The sequence below is a fragment of the Leucoraja erinacea genome, chromosome 37 (assembly GCF_028641065.1).
Source record: "Leucoraja erinacea ecotype New England chromosome 37, Leri_hhj_1, whole genome shotgun sequence".
Taxonomy (NCBI): Eukaryota; Metazoa; Chordata; class Chondrichthyes; order Rajiformes; family Rajidae; genus Leucoraja; species Leucoraja erinaceus.
Genome location: NC_073413.1, coordinates 53,199 through 72,061, shown reverse-complemented (window position 1 = coordinate 72,061; position 18,863 = coordinate 53,199). Strand labels below are relative to the sequence as shown.

The following is an 18,863-nucleotide window of genomic DNA, read 5'->3' as shown; positions in this document are numbered from 1 at the left end:
GTATGCGTGCGCACGTCCGTGTGTATAATGTGTGTGTGTGCGTGTGCATGCGAGTGTGTGTCCCGCCAGCCACTGCTCGTCGAGCAGCAGCTCTTGGCACATCATCAGTGCTGTGCAGGAGGTGCTTTGTATATTAATGATTTGGATAAGGGGATTGAAGGCTTCGTGGCCAAGTTTGCAGGCGATGCGAAGATAGGTGGCGGGGCAGGCAGTGTAGAGGAAGCAAGGACTCTGCAGAAGGAATTGGATAGGTTAGGAGAGTGGGCAGAGAAGTGGCAGGTGGAATATAGTGTAGCAAAGTGCGGTCATGCATTTTGGTAATAAGAATTAAGGTGTAGATTATTTTCTAAATAGAGAGAGAATCCAGAAATCGGAGGAGCAAAGGGACCAAAAAAGTTAATTTGCAAATCGAATCGGTAGTAAGGAAGGCAAAGCCAATGCTGGCATTTATAGCAAGAGGATTGGAATATAAAAACACAGATGTCATGCTGAGGCTCTATAAGGCGCTGGTCAGGCCGCATTTGGAATATTATGAGCAAATCTGGGTCCCATATCTGAGGAAGGATGTACTGGCTCTGGAGAGGAGGTTTACAGGAATGATTCCAGGAATAAGTGGGTTAACATATGATGAGCGTTTGACAGCACTGGGCCTGTACTCACTGGAGTTTAGAAGGTTGAGGGGGGACCTCATTGAAACTTACAGAATAATGAAAGGCAGAGATAGAGTGGATGTGGAAAGGATGTTTCCACTGGTGGGAGAGTCTAGGATCAGAGGCCATACTCAGAATTAAGTTATGTTCTTTTAGGAAGGAGATGAGGAATTTCTTTAGTCAGAGGGTGATGAATCTGTGGAATTCTTTGCCACAGAAGGCCGTGGAGGCCAAGTTAATGGATATATTTAAGGCAGAGATAGATAGGTCCTTGATTGTACAGATGTAAGATGTTATGGGGAGAAGGCAGGAGAATGGGGTTAGGAGAGGGAGATAGATGAGCCATGATTGAATGGTGGAATAGACTTGATGGGCCGAATGGCCTAATTCTGCTCCTATGACTTGTGAACTTGTGCTGTCACTGATGGGGGTCTGTGGGTCAGAGTGGTGGAGCTGGGCCCTGCAGTTTGGAGGCTGTGTCAGTCCTTGCCTTACCTTTGCTGTGTTGCAGTTGGGAGCCCATCGAGAAGTACATCAGCGAGCAGTACGAGAAGTTCCTGAAGGAAGAGGCCAATATCTCGCGGAAGAAGCGTATTCCCGACACCCGTGTTCACTGCTGCCTGTACTTCATCTCCCCCACCGGTCACTCGTACGTAGAACCATCGCACACGGCCCCTCTCACTGACCACCCCGCCACTATTTATTATCCTCGCATGTACCGATGTACAGTGACAAGCTTTGTCTGCCTGCTATCCAATCTGATACGATACACACAACATGCTGGAGTAACTCAGTGGGACAGGCAGCATCTCTGGAGAGAAGGAATGGGTGATGTTTCGGGTCAAATGGCTTAATTCTGTTCCTACGACTAATGAACTTATGGGTCTGAAGAAGGATCTCGACCCAAAACGTTACCCATCCCTTCTCTCCAGAGATGCTGCCTGTCCTGCTGAGTTACATAGAAACATAGAAAATAGGTTACTCCAGCATTTTGTGTCTATCTTCAGTTTAAACCAGCATCTGCAGTTCCTTCGTACACTGATGAAACACACGATACATGAACACAATCAGGCCAAACTCAAGTACTACGGTTAGAGCCAAGGAGGAGATACACAGTGCAGAATATAGTCTCGGCATTGTAGCGCATCAGTTCCAAAGTACAGAAACAGGCTATTCGGCCCACCGGGTCCGTGCCGACCAGTGATCAGCCCAAACAATAGCACTATCCTGCACACAATTTGCAATTTTTTTTACTGTAGCCAATTCACCTACAAACCTGCACGTCTGTGGAGTGTGGGAGGAAACTGGAGCACACGGTATCACGGGGAGAACGTACAAACTCCATACAGACCGCACCCGTGGTCAGGATGGTACCCGGGTCTCTGGCGCTGTGAGACAGCAACTCTACTGCTGCACCACCGTGCTGTACTGGTTTATGTTTAATGGGGGTGTTGTCTAAGAGAGGAGATGGAAGCCACCACCCAGCCACTGGCAGTGACTGAGGCATTTGTGCTTGCAGGCTGCGGCCCCTGGACGTGGAGTTCATGAAGCGCCTGGGGAAGACCATGAACATCATTCCCCTCATCGCCAAAGCTGACACCATGACGCTGGAGGAGAGGCACGACTTTAAACTGAGGGTGAGTTGGCCCCAACCTCTGGCGTGAGGTTGTCCACAGACAGGCTGGCCTTGGCCAAGCAGAGTGCTTAGTAAGCATAGATACATAGACAATAGGTGCAGGTCATGGCTGATCATCCACGATCAGAACCCCATTCCTGCCTTCTCCCCATATCCCTTGATTCTGCTATCTTTATCTAACTCTGGTTTTAATGCATCCAGTGAATCAGCCTCCACTGCCTCCTGTGGCAGTGAATTCCACAAATTCACAACTCTCTGTGTGGAAACATTTTTCCTCATGTCAGTTCTAAATGGCCTACCCCTTATTCTTAAACTGTGGCCCCTGGTTCGGGACTCTCCCAACATCGGGAACATGTTTCCTGCATCTAGTCTGTCCAATCCCGTAATAATTTTATATGTTTCTAAGATTCCCATTCATCCTTCTAAATTCCAGTGAATACAAGTCCAGTTGCTCCATTCTTTCATCATCCCGGGAATTAACCTCGTGAACCTGCGCTGCACTCCCTCAATAGCAAGAATGTCCTTCCTCAAATTAGGTGTCTTAGTGTCTCTTAAAGGAACTTAGATGTCTCCCGTGGGGGAGGATGGACACAAAACGCTGGAGTAACTCAGCAAGTCACTGCGCCCTTTTGTGGTGACTCTTTGTATACCTTGTGTATGGAAAACAAAGATCTCACTGTGACATGTCACATGTATAATAAATGTATCATTCATTCACTCACACTCACTCACTCACTCACTCACTCACTCATCACTCACTCATTCACCCACTCATTCACTCATTCATTCATTCATTCATCCATTCATTCATTCATTAACCCATACATTCACTCACTCACTCACTCACTCACTCACTCACTCACTCACTCACTCACTCACTCACTCACTCACTCACTCATTCATCACTCACTCATTCACCCACTCATTCACTCATTCATATATTAATTCACTCACTCATTCACCCACTCATTCATTCATTCAATCATACATTCATTCATTCATTCATTCATTCATTAACCCATACATTCACTCACTCACTCCATTCGTTCATTTACTCACTCATTCATTCAATCATTAATTCAGGTTAGTCAGCATCTCTGGAGAAAAGGAATGGGTGATGTTTCGGGTTGGAACCCTTCATCAGACTGTCTGAAGAAGGGTATCAACCTGAAACATCACCTATTCCTTTTCTCCAGATGCTGCCTAACTCTGCTGTGTTACTCCAGCATTTTGTGTCTAGCGTTGGTGTAACCCAACATCTGCAGTTCCTTCCTACACATACTGTGGAAGAAGGGAACAGCTTCTTCCCTACAGCCATTTTTTTGGTAATGTATATGTATGTGTGTGTGTGTGTGTGTGTGTGATGACACACATTGAACTTGTTTTTCTCTTGTTTATCATATTGTTTACAGTGTACTATGTTTACATATTCTGTTGTGCTGCTGCAAGTAGGAATTGCATTGATCTATCTGGGACATGACAATAAAACTCTCTTGACTGTCAGTGAGGTACTGATAAGGATCAGTGCAAGCTGCAGAGCAGGATCTGACCGTTCACTCAGACATTACACCCGCTCCCCATCTGTACAAGTCGCACGTTCCTCTCACACAAGCTGCTAGACTGGAGCTTGTAGCACTGAAGCTGTCTGGCCCGAAGCATACAGACTCTGTTCCTAATAGAGGTTGTCTTCCACTAACTGATTTAATCAGGACCCACCCTGACCTGTCAGACTTCAAACCCTCGTTCTTACTCTGAATCTTTGACTCTTTTATTTAGATGAACGGTGGTTTGGTTGTTTGGATTCAGAACTGGCTTATGGGCTTGTCCCACTTAGGCGTTTTTTTCACGTGACTGCCAGCAACTGTCACACACACGCACATGCACACACACACACACGCACACGCACACGCACACGCGCACACACACACACACACACACACACACACACCCTTCCTTCACCAGCCCGTTATGCAGGCGGGGGACAGGGCAAGCGGGGGGAGCGCTGTATGAGTGAAATTCACACGGTGCAAAGCCAATGTGAGACAGACACACATCGCGATGAACAGGAAGGGTGGCGTTGTTATTAAGACAGTGAAAGCATAGTGTACGGGAAGGGTCACGTACGTCCTTTAAGAGAGGGGGGAAAAGGAGTGAAGACCACTTTTAAGAAGCGAGAAATACACGGCTGTGAAGCTCGGCGGACATTAACATTACCGGTCGGTTATCTTTGGTTCTGAAAACTACTGCTGACGTTCTTTTTCCCAATGAGCCAATGAAATTCACCGATCAGTATCGGCCACAACCTACGAGAACCTCTGACAAACTTGGACCTCTTGGCGACCCATCTACGGCACGAGAATTCTCGCTATTCTCCATGGCGGTTTCATCCTGGGCGTCGCTAATTTTTCAACGTTGAAAAATTCTCGGTGACCATAAAGAGGCCGCGACTCGTTCCCTGAATGCAGGAACTCCTCACGACCATGAATGCGACTCCCCGTCAACCACCCGCGAACATGTGGTGACCATATGGCGACCGCATAGTCTCCTGCAGTCGCCTAAAAAGTCGCCTAGGTGGGACAGGCCCATTAATACATCTTCGAAGTAGGGTTGTGGTGGTGACCAGTGGAGTTCTGCAAGCATCTGCTGGGACCTCTGCCTGTGAGATATATATATATATATACGTGTGTGTGTATATATATACTAGACCAAGTGCAGACCCGTTTGGGTCTGTTCCCCCAACGTGCAGTTGTGGGGGGGGGGGGGGGGAGGGAGCGGCATGCAGCGTCACACACTAACTATCCCCCCCCCCCGCACTCACGCTAATTACCCCCCTAGATATTATATTAATATTATTAATTTGCTCCTTTTACCCCATAACCACCCTATCTACTGACGCATAGCCCCCAACTTGCAGTAACTTCTAGAAAGGGGGGGGGGTCGGGCGGGGGTAGAGAGCGAGGGCAGAGAGAGAAGGGGCAGAGAGAGAGAGGAGGGTGGGGAGGGAGGAGGAGAGAGAAGGGTGGGTGGGTGAGGGGGGGATGAGAGAGAGAGAGGGTGAGAGTGAGGGGGAGTGAGGGAGAGAGGGGGTGCTGAGAGGGGGGTGAGGGGGAGAGGTGGGGAGCAGGGAGGGGGAGGGGGAGGAAGGGGGGAAGGGTGGAGGGAAGAGGGTAGGGGGTGTGTGGAGGGGGTTTAGGCGAGGGAGGTGGGGGAGGGGATGGAGGGGAGGAGGGGGGAGGGGGGAGGGGGGGAGGAGGGGAGAAGGGGAGAGGGGGAGGAGAGGAGGGGAGAGAGAGGGTGTGCTGAGAGGGGGGGGTGAGGTGAGGGGACGGGGAGAGGTGGGGAGCAGGGCAGGGGGAGAGAGGAGGGTGGAGGGAAGGGGGGTAGGGGTGTGTGTGGAGGGGAGGGGGGTTTAGGGGAGGGACGGTGGAGGAGGGGATGGAGTGGAGGAGAGGGAGAAAAAAGAGGGGAGAGAGAGGGGGGTAGAGGAGAGGAGGGGAGGGGAGGGAGGGAGGGGAGGGGAGGGAGAGAGGGAGAGGGGGAGAGAGGGGGGGGCGGGGAAAGGGGGAGAGAGAGCAGAGCAGGGGAGAGATGGGGGGAATGGAGTGGGTGGAGAGGAGGGAGGGGAGGGGAGGGGGGGGGAGAGGAGGGGGAGGGGGAGGGGGGGGGAGGGGGGGGGGGAGAGGGGGAGGGGGGGAGAGGGAGGGGGGGGGGGGAGGAGAGAGGGGGAGGGGAGAGAGAGGGGAGGAGAGAGGGGGAGAGGAGTGGGTGGAGAGGAGAGGGGGAGGAGGGGGGGGGGAGAGGGGAGTAGGGGGGAGGGGGGGGGAGAGAGAGGGTGTGCTGAGAGGGGGGGTGAGGTGAGGGGGGGGGGAGAGGTGGGGAGCAGGGAGGGTGGAGGGAAGGGGGTATGGGGGTGTGTGGAAGGGAGGGGGGGGGTTTAGGGGGGGACGGTGGGAGAGGGGATAGAGGGGAGGAGGGGGAGGAAAAAGAGGGGGAGAGAGAGAGAGAGAGGGGGAGGGGGAGGAGAGAGAGAGGGAGGGGGAGAGGTGGGGAAGAGGAAGGAGAGGAGAGGGGGGAGAGAGGGGGTGTGAGAGGGGGGAGAGAGGGGGTGAGGTGGTGAGAGGGGGTGTGCCAAGAGGGGGTGGTGAGGGAGGGGGGAGAGGAGAGGGAGGAGGGGGGGGGGGGAAGAGGAGAGGGAGGGGGAGGAGAGAGTGCCTTTTTATTTCAACCCAAACAACTATTTGCAGGCAGTGCTTTTTTACTTTAACCATATTTTCACTTTCAAACCACATTAAGGGTGCTTACTCATAGTTGTGTGGACATGTGTTCAGTGTTATTCACAGCGCAGAGAAACGTGACCCTCTGCCTTCCTCTAGCTTGCAGGCACTGATTGAGGCACACCACTTCCTGGTTTTATAGTCCCTCCCGCCCTGCCGCCAGCAGGGGCAGCAGAGAGAATGGGGAATTTTGTAAAATCATTAATATCTCTGTCATATTTCATCGACGGGAAAAGTCCTCGGCACACATACGTCGGAGGGGGGGCTCTGAGCGAGGTGGCCAAAAATGACGGCCGTACGTGGTGGCGTTCTCTCGGAAATCGCAGCACAGATCGCCAAAACCGGTCAAGAACAGAGTTTTAGTAATATAGATATATAATATGTATATCTAAATGTGTGTGTGAGATCTCTCTCTCTCTCTCTCTCTCTCACACATATATATGACTTGGATGTAAATGTAAAGGTAGACACAGAATGCTGGAGTAACTCAGCGGGTCAGACAGCATCTCTGGAGAGAAGGAATGGGTGATGCTTTGGCTCAATTCAGATTCAGATTCAATTTTAATTGTCATTGTCAGTGTACAGTACAGAGACAACAAAATGCATTTAGCACCTCCCTGGAAGAGCGACATAGCAGACGATTTGAATAAATAATAATAAGTGTCCGGGGGTGGGGGGGTGGTGGTGATTGTTAGTCACCGAGGTACGTTGTTGAGTAGAGTGACAGCCGCCGGAAAGAAGCTGTTCCTCGACCTGCTGGTTCGGCAACGGAGAGACCTGTAGCGCCTCCCGGATGGTAGGAGGGTAAACAGTCCATGGTTGGGGTGAGAGCAGTCCTTGGCGATGCTGAGCGCCCTCCGCAGACAACGCTTGCTTTGGACAGACTCAATGGAGGGGAGCGAGGAACCGGTGATGCGTTGGGCAATTTTCACCACCCTCTGCAATGCCTTCCGGTCGGAGACAGAGCAGTTGCCATACCATACTGTGATGCAGTTGGTAAGGATGCTCTCGATGGTGCAGCGGTAGAAGTTCACCAGGATCTGAGGAGACAGATGGACCTTCTTCAGTCTCCTCAGGAAGAACAGACGCTGATGAGCCTTCTTGATCAGAGTTGAGGTATTGTGGGTCCAAGAGAGGTCATCGGAGATGTTGACTCCCAGGAACCTGAAGCTAGAAACACGTTCAACCTCCGTCCCGTTAATGTGGATGGGGGTGTGCGTGCCGCCTCTGGACTTCCTGAAGTCTACAATGAGCTCCTTGGTCTTCTTGGAGTTAAGGGCCAGGTTGTTGTCAGCGCACCATGCTGCTAAGTGCTGGACCTCCTCCCAGCTCATCGTTGTTGCTGATGAGGCCAATCACCGTTGTATCATCTGCATACTTGATAATGGTGTTAGTACCATGTACAGGTGTGCAGTCATAGGTGAAGAGGGAGTAGAGGAGGGGGCTCAGCACACAGCCCTGTGGAACGCCGGTGTTCAGGGTGAGGGTTGAAGAGGTGTGCTTGTCTAACCTCACAGACTGGGGTCTGTTGGTTAGAAAGTCCAGTATCCAGTTGCAGAGGGAGGGGTCGATGCCCAGGTTACCGAGTTTGGTGATCAGTTTTGATGGTATAATGGTGTTGAATGCTGAACTGTATCGAGACCATCAGACTGAAGAAGCCTGTTTTCATGCTGCAAATTTAAACTTAAATAAACCAAACTAAAACACAGTGGGTCAGGCAGCATCTGTGGAGGGAATGTGCAGGTGAAATTTCGATTCGGGACCCTTCTTCAGTGATGAACAAAGGGGGAGAAGGCCGGGGAAAAGAGGTAGAGTGTGACAAAGCCTGGCAAGTGAAAGATGGAGGGGGGGGGGGGGGGGGGGTGGTGGGGGGAAGGGTTGATTGTCAGATGGGTGGAGTAGGTGACAAGGTGGAGTTGAAAAGGAGACAAAAGGGGATCAGATCAGGAGGAGTGAAATGTCAAGCCTAAGGGGTGGATATGGAAGGGAGCGAGGAGAGTGGAACGAGATGGAAACATAGAAAATATGTGCAGGACTAGGCCATTCGGCCCTTCGAGCCAACACTGTCATTCAGTATGATTATAGCTGATCATCTAAAATCAGTACCCTGTTCCTGCTTTCTCCCCATATCCATTGATTCCATTAGCCCCGAGCTATATGTAACTCTCTCTGAGATTGGGGTTGAAAGGGACATATGGGAAGGGGTGATGAGCCTTTACTTGGACAGAGGGGAAAATAGTGAGTAAGATGGTGGTAAATGGCAGAAAGATGTAAACACACTGGGGAGCAAGGAAATGGCGGATGAACTATTGCAGGTACTATTGCAATGTTTAAGAAACATGAGGACATGTACATGGATAGGACAGCTTTAGAGGGATATGGGCCAAATGCAGGCAAGTGGGACTAGTGTAGATGGGACACAGGTTGGTCAGTGTGGGCAAGTTGGGCCAAAGAGCCCATTTACATGCTCTGTGACTCAATAACTAAATATGGTTTGTGCACTGGTCTTCACAGTGGGAAACACCAGCAATGTGCCTGAAATTCAAGAGAGTTATTGGACAGACGTGAGTGTAGTCGCTATTACTAAGGAGAAGGTGCTTGGGAAGTTGAGAGGGCTGAAGGTGGATAAGTCACCTAGACCAGATGGACTGTACCCCAGGGTTGGGAAAGAGGTGGCTGTAGAGTGACAGTGTTGGCTCGAAGGGCCGAATGGCCTAGTCCTGCAGTGGAGATAGTGGAGGCGTTGGTAGTGATCTTTGAAGAATCACTAGCAGCTCCACGGCTACTCCTCTGTGCTGCCCCTGTTTTTCTTCATCTTCAAGATAATAATATTTTCAGATCATTACAATGTCTCTTATTTTAGTGCACCAGTGTAAAACTCCTGACAATGCTATTTTAATCCCATCCCATTAACATGCTAAATACTGTGTTCAATAGCTGTGGAAATATTTCCATCTATGGACATGTTGTTCCCTTACAGGATGCTGGGCTCATGTGATATACCTATTTCACATAAGCCCAATCCTACTGAAATAGGATCAGAAAAAAAAAAAAAAAAAATGCAGATCTGAAATTAAAAAAGCAGAAACTACTGGAAATACTCCGCAGGTCAGGCAGCATCTGTGGAGAGAGAAACAGAATTAACATTGCAGGTCGGTGTGTCTGTCTGGCCTGCTGAGTGATTCCAGCATTTTCTGCCTTTATTGCAAAAATAAGTCTAGTTGGCTTAAAATCTTTAATTAGGTATGTAGGTGACATGGTAGTAGAGTTCGTGCATTACAGCGCTTGCAGCACCAGAGACCCGGGTTCGATCCTGATGACGGGTGCTGTCTGTATGGAGTTTGTACATTCTCCCTGTGACCGCGTGGGTTTTCTCAGAGTTCTTTGGTTTCTGCTCACACTCCAAAGACGTACAGGTTTGTAGATTAATTGGCTTGGAGGAAATGTTACAATTGTCCCTAGTGTGTGTAGCATGGTGTCAATGTGCGGGGATCGCTGGTCGGGGTTGTGTGAGTAGTCCTTGATTGTGTTGAATTGTAATTGTAATTAAATTATGTATGTGAAAACATACAAGGAATTTGATTTGCCATCCAGTCATACCAAAGAAGCAGCAAGATACACAACTACATAAAAATTAACATTATCATCCACCATATTCCCCACTGTGGTGGGAGTATTATCTTCCTCCTTTTCTCCTGCGGTTGGGGCAGTCGAAACATACGCAGTCGGGACAATCGTAGTTCCCGAGTCGGGACGATCGAAGCTCCCGGGATCAGGGCGGTTAAAGCTCCTGCAGTTGGAGCTCCCAAAGTCAATCCCTAACCAAGGGACCGCGACCTCCATGATGTTAAGTCCGCAGGCTCCCGCGTTTGGAGCTCCCGAAAACCGAGCCCTGACACAGGGACCGCCAGCTCCACGATGTTAGGTCACAGTGCGGACGGAGATATGATAGGGAAAAGGTCGCATCTCCGTCGAGGAATGAGATTTAAAACCGTTTCCACCACCCCCCCATAGAATACAAAAGTAAAGCACATGGAACTGCAGATGTTGGGGTTTACAAGGGAAGACACAAAGTGCTGGAGTAACTCAGCGTCTTTGGTAAAAAGTGTAAATTGTCCCTAGTGTGTAGGATAGTGCTGGTGTATAAGGATTGCTGGTCGGTGTGGACTCGGTGAATTGAAGGGCCTGTTTCCATGCTGTATCTCTATAATAAACTAAACTAAGCTTTTGCAAAACCAGCCTGTGATGCTTTCTGTGGAAAGTGGTCTGTGGAGAAAGGTACGTGGATAGGACAGGTTTAGAGGATATGGGCCAAACACAGGCAGGTGGGATTTGTGTACATGGGGAATGTTGGGCACCGTGGACAAGTTAGGCCGAAGGATCTGTTTCCACACTGTATGACTCTATGGTCAGAAGCGGCACGGTGGAGCAGCGGTAGAGTTGCCACCTCACTGCGCCAGAGACCCGGGTTCAAACCTGACTACGGGTGCTGTCTGTGCGGAGTTTGTGCGTTCTCCCCGTGACCTGTGTGGGTTTCTCCGGGTGCTCCGGTTTCCTCCCACACTCCAAAGATATACAGGTTTGTAGGTTGATTGGCTTAGGTGTAAATGTAAAAATTGCCCCTGGTGCGTGAGGGATAGTGTTAATGTGTGGGGATCGCTGGTTGGTGCGGGCTCAGTGGGCTGGAGGGCCTGTTTCCGTGCTGTATCTCTAAACTAAAACTACAAAAGAAGCATTGGTACCTTGCCAAAGTCACATTGTCTTCTGGGGAAGTAGAGGCGTTGATGTGCTTTCTTGATCATAGTGGGATCAATTCCAATAAAACAGGTTATTTTCAGAGCCACTATCAGTAACCAGTGAGATGATGCATGGTTCAGTGTGTTCATTCAGAGGGATATTTATAGATGTAGCAAGCTTATTGAAAAGAAAGTGACTTTTTTTTTAAAGGGGGAGCAATATTTACTTGCTTATATGAACATACTGTGCCCTTCTTGCAATGTTTTTTCAGTTTAGTTTAGAGATACAGCGCGGAAACAGGCCCTTCGGCCCACCGGGTCCACACCGAACGCATATTAACACTATCCTACACCCACTAGGAACAATTTACATTTACCAAGCCAATTAACCTACAAACCTGTACGTCTTGGGAGTGTGGGAGGAAACTGAAGATCACGGAGAAAACACACACAGGTCACGGAGAGAAACGTACAAACTCCGTACAGACAGCACCCGTAGTCGGGATCGAACCCGGGTCTCCGGTGCTGCAAGCGCTGTGTAATGCCCCTGTCCCACTTAGGAAACCTGAACGGAAACATCTGGAGACTTTGCGCCCCACCCAAGGTTTCCGTGCGGTTCCCGGAGGTTTTTGTCAGTCTCCCTACCTGCTTCCACTACCTGCAACCTCCGGCAACCACCTGCAACCTCCGGGATCCGCACGGAAACCTTGGGTGGGGCGCAAAGTCTCCAGAGGTTTCCGTTCAGGTTTCCTAAGTGGGACAGGGGCACAAGTGGGACAGGGGCATAAGGCAGTAACTCTACCGCTGCGCCACCGTGCCGCCAATGATTCATTGATTGAAAGATACAACATAGAAACAGGCCCTTCGGCCCATCAAGTTAATGCCAACCATCGATCACGCAGTTCGATGTTATCCCACTTTCTCATCCACTCCCTACACACTGGGGGCAATTTACAGAGGGCCGATTAACCTACATCTTTGGAGTGTGGGAGGAACCCGGAGCATCCGGTGGAGACCCATGTGGTCATAGGGAGAACGTACAAACTCCGCACAGACAGCACCCGTAGTCAAGATGGAACCCGTGTCTGTGGCACTGAGAGGCAGCAACTCTACCGCTGTGCCACCTTGATGACGTTTGCAAACTGCTGGGCATTTCTGATCTATGCAGCACATTCTGTAACTGTGACTGTGTAATAATAGCTCCTTGTTACAAAAAACCCAGCGAGCGATCATCGCAATTCTCTTTGCACTCGTAACACCAGGTCCGGAAAGAGATGGAGTCGAACAATATCGAGTACTACCCACAGCGGGAATTTGATGAGGACATGGAGGATAAGACGGAGAACGACAAGATCAGGGTGAGTGGGAATCCAACAGTACGTACCAATCAGGTAAACATTCAACCCTTCTTCCCCAGATGGTCACAGGTAGCAACTACATTGTTGGAAGCATGTGTCATGTTGCAAGGAACTTCATATACTGTAGAGGTTTAGTTTCACAGATACTGCATGGGAAAAGGCCCTTCGGCCCATCGAGTCCATGCCAACCATCGATCGCCCGTTCACACTGTTTCTATGCACTATCTCCCTACACACCTGGGGCATTTTACAGAGGGCCATTTAACCAACAAACCCGCACGTCTTTTGGAGGTGGTCACAGGGAGGCAGCATAGTGGTGCAGCGATAGGGTTGCTGCCTCACAGAGCCAGCGACCCGGGTTCGATCCTGACCACGGGTGCTGTCTGTGGAGTTTGCATGTTCTCCCTGTGACCGCATGGGTTTTCTTTGGGTGCTCTAGTTTCTTCCAACATTCCAAAGACGTACAGGCCTGTAGGTTAATTGCCTGTAAAATTCTGTCTGGTGTCTGAGATGTGTATAGAAACATAGAAACATAGAAATTAGGTGCAGGAGTAGGCCATTCGGCCCTTCGAGCCTGCACCGCCATTCAATATGATCATGGCTGATCATCCAACTCAGTATCCCGTACCTGCCTTCTCTCCATACCCCCTGATCCCCTTAGCCACAAGGGCCACATCTAACTCCCTCTTAAATATAGCCAATGAACTGGCCTCAACTACCCTCTGTGGCAGAGAGTTCCAGAGATTCACCACTCTCTGTGTGAAAAAAGTTCTTCTCATCTCGGTTTTAAAGGATTTCCCCCCTTATCCTTAAGCTGTGACCCCTTGTCCTGGACTTCCCTAACATCAGGAACAATCTTCCTGCATCTAGCCTGTCCAACCCCTTAAGAATTTTGTAAGTTTCTATAAGATCCCCTCTCAATCTCCTAAATTCTAGAGAGTATAAACCAAGTCTATCCAGTCTTTCTTCATAAGACAGTCCTGACATCCCAGGAATCAGTCTGGTGAACCGTCTCTGCATTCCCTCTATGGCAATAATGTCCTTCCTCAGATTTGGAGACCAAAAAATGTACGCAATACTCCAGGTGTGGTCTCACCAAGACCCTGTACAACTGCAGTAGAACCTCCCTGCTCCTATACTCAAATCCTTTTGCAATGAAAGCTAACATACCATTCGCTTTCTTCACTGCCTGCTGCACCTGCATGCCTACCTTCAATGACTGGTGTACCATGACACCCAGGTCTCGCTGCATCTCCCCCTTTCCCAATCGGCCACCAATTAGATAATAGTCTGCTTTCCCGTTTTTGCCAATGTATGGAAGATAGACACAAAATGCTGGAGTAATTCAGGCAGCATCTCTGGAAAGAAGGAATGGGTGACGTTTCGGGTCTAGACTTATGTCAGGGGAGTGAGCGGCACATTGATAAGGGAGTGTATAGATAAGGAAGTGTAAGGTGTGAAAACAGGACAAAGGGAATAGAGATCAGGGAAAATCATTGTTAGTTGGGGGAAGGTAACAACAAAGCAGAAATAAAATGTAGTCGGAGACAGTAAGACTGGTCGGACAACTGGGAAGGGGGAGGGGATGGAGAGGGAGGGAAAGCAAGGGTTACTTGAAGTTAGAGAAGTCAATGTTCATGCCGCTGGGGTGTAAGCTACCCAAACTAAATATGAGGTGTGTATGGATGGGTTGGTCGGCATGAACCCGGTGGGCCGAATGGCCTATTTCCATGCTGTATCTCTAAACTAAACCTGCATATAGTCCATGCCGAAGATCAGGATCGAGCGTGGGTCTCTACTCGATGTGTGTCTCCACGCCGCCCCCTCCTGGTGAAAGTCCCCGGGCGAAGCATGAGCCGGGCAGACAGCAACACTCACTGCCTGACATGGATCATGCCCATCCTCTTCACTGCCATGTGTTGGGGCAGCAGGGCGAAGGCTGCGGATGCCAACAGCATCAACAAGCTCATCAGGAAGTCTGGCTCCGTCCTGGGGGCGGAGTTGGAGTTGGATTGACAGGAGGTTGGTCTTGGAGGGGAGGATGCTCCTCAAACTGTGGAGCATCCTGGACAATACAGCTCACCCCCTCCATGACACACACTGGTCAACCTGAGGAGCACCTTCAGCAATAGACTGGTTCCACCACCAAGATGCAGCACAGAACGCCACAGGAGATCCTTCTTCCATGTGGCTATCAAACTGTACAACTCCTCCCCCTTCTGTCGTGGGGGAGACTGAGACTGGCTCCCCCCCCCCCCAATTTTTGCACATCCCCAATCCTGGACCTTCCACTTGTCACTGTAACCATGTGTTTCTTGGACCTTGTTGTGTTTTATGACGGCTGGCAGACTAATTTCCCTCCTGGGATAAATAGAGTTGTGTGGTGTATTAATGTTGTTATTCTCCGCCCGACAGGAAACCATGCCCTTTGCCATCATCGGCAGTGACACGGAATATCAAATCAACGGGAAAAGAGTCCTGGGGAGGAAAACCCCCTGGGGGATCATTGAAGGTGAGTGGTGTGGAGCGATGGGCTTCCAGTGTCTTTGGAACGTATCGTGTCACTGATAGAATAATTTTGTTTAGAGATACAGCACGGGAACAGGACTTTCAGCCCACCGAGTACATACACACTGACCAGCGATCCCCACACACTAACATACAGGTTCATTGGTTTGGTATCAATGTGTGTAGGAGGACAGTGTTAATGTGCGGGGATCGCTGGTCAGTGTGGACTCGGTGGGCCGAAGGGCCTGTTTCTGTGGCGTATCTCTAAACTACATTAAACTAAACAAAGGTAGACACAAATGCTGGAGAAACTCAGCGGGTGAGGCAGCATCTATGGAGAGAAGGAAATAGGCAACGTTTCGGGCCGAAACCGGCCCGAAACGTTGCCTATTTCCTTCTCTCCATAGATGCTGCCTCACCCGCTGAGTTTCTCCAGCATTTTTGTCTACCTTCGATTTTCCAGCATCTGCAGTTCCTTCTTAAACTAAACCAAACTTAGTTGTACACACACTAGGAACAATTTACAATTTTACCGAAGCCAATTAACCTACAAACCTTTACGTCTTTGGAGTGTGGGAAGAACCTGAGCACCCGGATAAAACCCACGCGGTCCCGGGGTTCTTCTTGGTTCTTCTTGGTTTCTTGGTCCTCCGAAATATTCCAAATGGAATTTAAACTGGAGGTGGTACCCCATCTCCTCCCTCCCCCACCTCTCCCCCCTCCTCTCCTCCCCTCCCCCCCCACCCTCTCTCCTCCCCCCTCTCCATCTCCCTCTCCTCACCCCTCTCCCTCTCCTCCCCCACTCCCTCCTCCCACCCCCATCCCTCTCTCCCCACCCCCCCTTCCCTCTCTCCCCCCCCCCCCTTCCCTCTCTCTCCCTCTGCCCCTTCCCCCCTACCCCCTCTTCCACCACCACTCCCCCTACCCCTATCTCCCCCACTCTTCCACCTCTCCTACTTACCCCCCCCCTCTCCCCCCCCCCTCTCTCTCTCCCCCTCCCTTCCCCCCCTCCCCCCCTCTCACCCCCCCCCCCCCCCTCTGTCCCTCTTCCACCACTCCCCCTACCCCTCCCTCCCCACCCACTCTTCCACTTCTCTCCCCCCCCCCCCCCCCCTCCCCCCCCCTCTCCCCCCCCACTCTCTCCCCCCCCTCTCTCTCCCCCTCCCCTCCCCTCCCCCCTCCCTCCCCCCCCCCTCCCCCCCCCCCTCCCCCCCCCCCCCTCTCCTCCCCCTCTCCATCTCCCTCTCCTCACCCCCTCTCCCTCTCCTTGCCTGCATTCATACATAATAATAATAAATAACAAAAAACATACAATAAACACAAATTAACATCCACCACAGTGAGTTCACCAAGCACTTCCTCACTGTGATGGAGGCAAAAGTCTTAGTCTTGGGGTGAATGTACAAACTCCGTACAGACAAGACCTGTAGTCAGGATGGAACCCGGGTGTGTGGCGCTGTGAGGCAGTAACTCTACCGCTGCACCACTGTGCGGCCCTCGCTGTTGCCAACAACCTCTCTCTGCTCCCGGCAGGTTTGCTTCCTTGTTCAGTCAAGGCCACAGCGTCTCATTTCCCTTCTGTCAGGTTTCCTCTCATCCTCTGGCAATCCAGGGAAAACAACCCTTGTCTCTCCAGCCTCTCCCTCTGGCTAATATCCCTTAATCCAGGCATCATTCTGTTAAACAGGGAGAGGGAAAGATAGATCAGCCATGATTGAATGGTGGAGTAGACTCGATGGGCCGAATGGCTTAATTCTGTTCATACGACTAATGAACTTAGGGGTCTGAAGAAGGATCTCGACCCGAAATGTCACCCATTCCTTCTCTCCATAGATGCTGCCTGTCCCGCTGAGTGACTCCAGCATTTTGTGTCTATCTTTGGTGTAAACCAGCATCTGCAGTTCCAGGAGGGCATGTATTGGCAACATTTTGGGATCTTCAGTGACCCAAAACATCATCTGTCAACGCCCTCCACAGATTCTGCCTGACCCACTGAGGTCCTCCAACACTTTGTACTTTATTTAAGCTACACTATATCACCTGCCTTACCATCCTTGTCTTAACAATGAATATAAGTATATATGAAATAAGTATATATAAATATGTAATTATATATTGTCTATATAAACACCCCGTATGTATTCACCTCACCATGGAACACACCCCCACACACTACACACTGTGTGTACACACCCCCCACACACTACACACTGTGTGTACATGCCCCTCATATGCTACACATGCATGGACACACACCTCACACGCTACAAACACACACATGGACACACCATCCCATTACACTGCGATCTCTCCAAAGATGCTGCCTCATCCTCACCTGCTTTTGCCCTTTCCCTCCAGTTGAGAACGTCACTCACTGCGAGTTTCCTCTTCTCCGGGACCTCATCGTCAGGTAACTGCAAACATGCATCTCTGTCTCTCTCTATCTCTCTGTCTCCATCTGTCTCTCTCCCTCTCTCTCTTTCTTATGTCTCTCACTTTGTCTGTCTGTCTGTCTAACTCTCTGTTTTTGTATCTTCTGGCTCTCTGTCTCTCTCTATCTTTCTCACTCTGTCTGTCTGTCTCTCTCTCTCTCTTTCTCTCTCTCTGTCTCACTCTGTCTCTCTGTCTCTCTGTCACTCTCTGTCACTCTGTCTGTCTCTCTCTGTCTGTCTCTCTCTGTCTCACTCTCTGTCTGTCTGTCTCTCTCTCTGTCTCTCTCTCTCTCTCTCTCTCTCTCTCTCTCTCTCTCTCTCTCTCTCTCTCTCTCTCTCTCTCTCTCTGTCTCTCTCTCTCTCTCTCTCTCTCTCTCTCTCTCTCTCTCTCTCTCTCTCTCTCTCTCTCTCTCTCTCTCTCTCTCTCCCTCTCTCTCTCTCTCTCTCTCTCTCTCTCTCTCTCTCTCTCTCTCTCTCTCTCTCTGCCTGTCACTTTCTGTCTCTCTCTGGATTGTTTTCTCTGGAATGCCAGGGACTGAGGGGAAACTGAGTCGTAGATAGGGTAGACAGTCAGAACCTTTTTCCCAGGGTGGAAATGTCAAAGACTAGAGAACATATCGAGAGGGGCAAAGTTTAAAGGAGATGTGTGGGCAAGATATTTACAGAGGGGGGGTGGGTGCCTGGAACATGCTGCCAGAGGTGGTGTTGGAGGCAGATATGATAGTGGCGTTTACGAGGCTTTTAGACAGTCACATGGAAATACAGGGAATGGAGGGGTCTGGATCGTGAGCAGGCAGAGATTAGTTGAACTTGGCTTCATGTTCGGCATGGACTTCATGTTCGGCATTGAAGAAGGATGTGCTGGCTCTGGAGAGGGTCCAGAGGAGGTTTACGAGAATGATCCCAGGAATGAGTAGGTTAACATATGATGAGCGTTTGACGTCACTTGGCCGATATTCACTGGAGTTTAGAAGAACGAGGGGGGACATCATTGACATGTACAGAATAGAGCTTGGATAGAATGGATGTGGAGAGCATGTTCCCACTAGTGGGAGAGTCTTGGACTAGAGGCCACAGCCTCAGAATTAAAGGACGTTCATTTAGGAAGGAGGTGGAGGAATTTCTTTAGTCAGAGGGTGATGAATCTGTGGAATTCTTTGCCACAGAAGGCTGTGGAGGCCAAGTCAGTGGATATATTTAAGGCAGAGGTAGATAGATTCTTGTTTAGTACGGGTGCCAGAGGTTATGGGGAGAAGGCAGGAGAATGGT

General features: G+C 50.2%; 1 protein-coding gene across 2 annotated transcripts in view; it reads left to right on the top strand.

The window, feature by feature from the left end:
* Positions 1-17,732, top strand: part of LOC129713723 (neuronal-specific septin-3-like) — a 44,342-nt gene extending 26,610 nt beyond the window's left edge. For both annotated transcript variants that reach the window (XM_055662973.1, XM_055662974.1), the window contains exons 5-9: positions 1,162-1,299; positions 2,170-2,287; positions 12,559-12,654; positions 15,070-15,166; positions 17,521-17,732. In XM_055662973.1, the coding sequence (XP_055518948.1) occupies positions 1,162-1,299; positions 2,170-2,287; positions 12,559-12,654; positions 15,070-15,166; positions 17,521-17,576 (505 nt within the window). In that variant the 3' untranslated portion in view covers positions 17,577-17,732. The remainder of the gene's footprint in view (positions 1-1,161; positions 1,300-2,169; positions 2,288-12,558; positions 12,655-15,069; positions 15,167-17,520) is intronic.
* Positions 17,733-18,863: the final 1,131 nt, after the last annotated feature.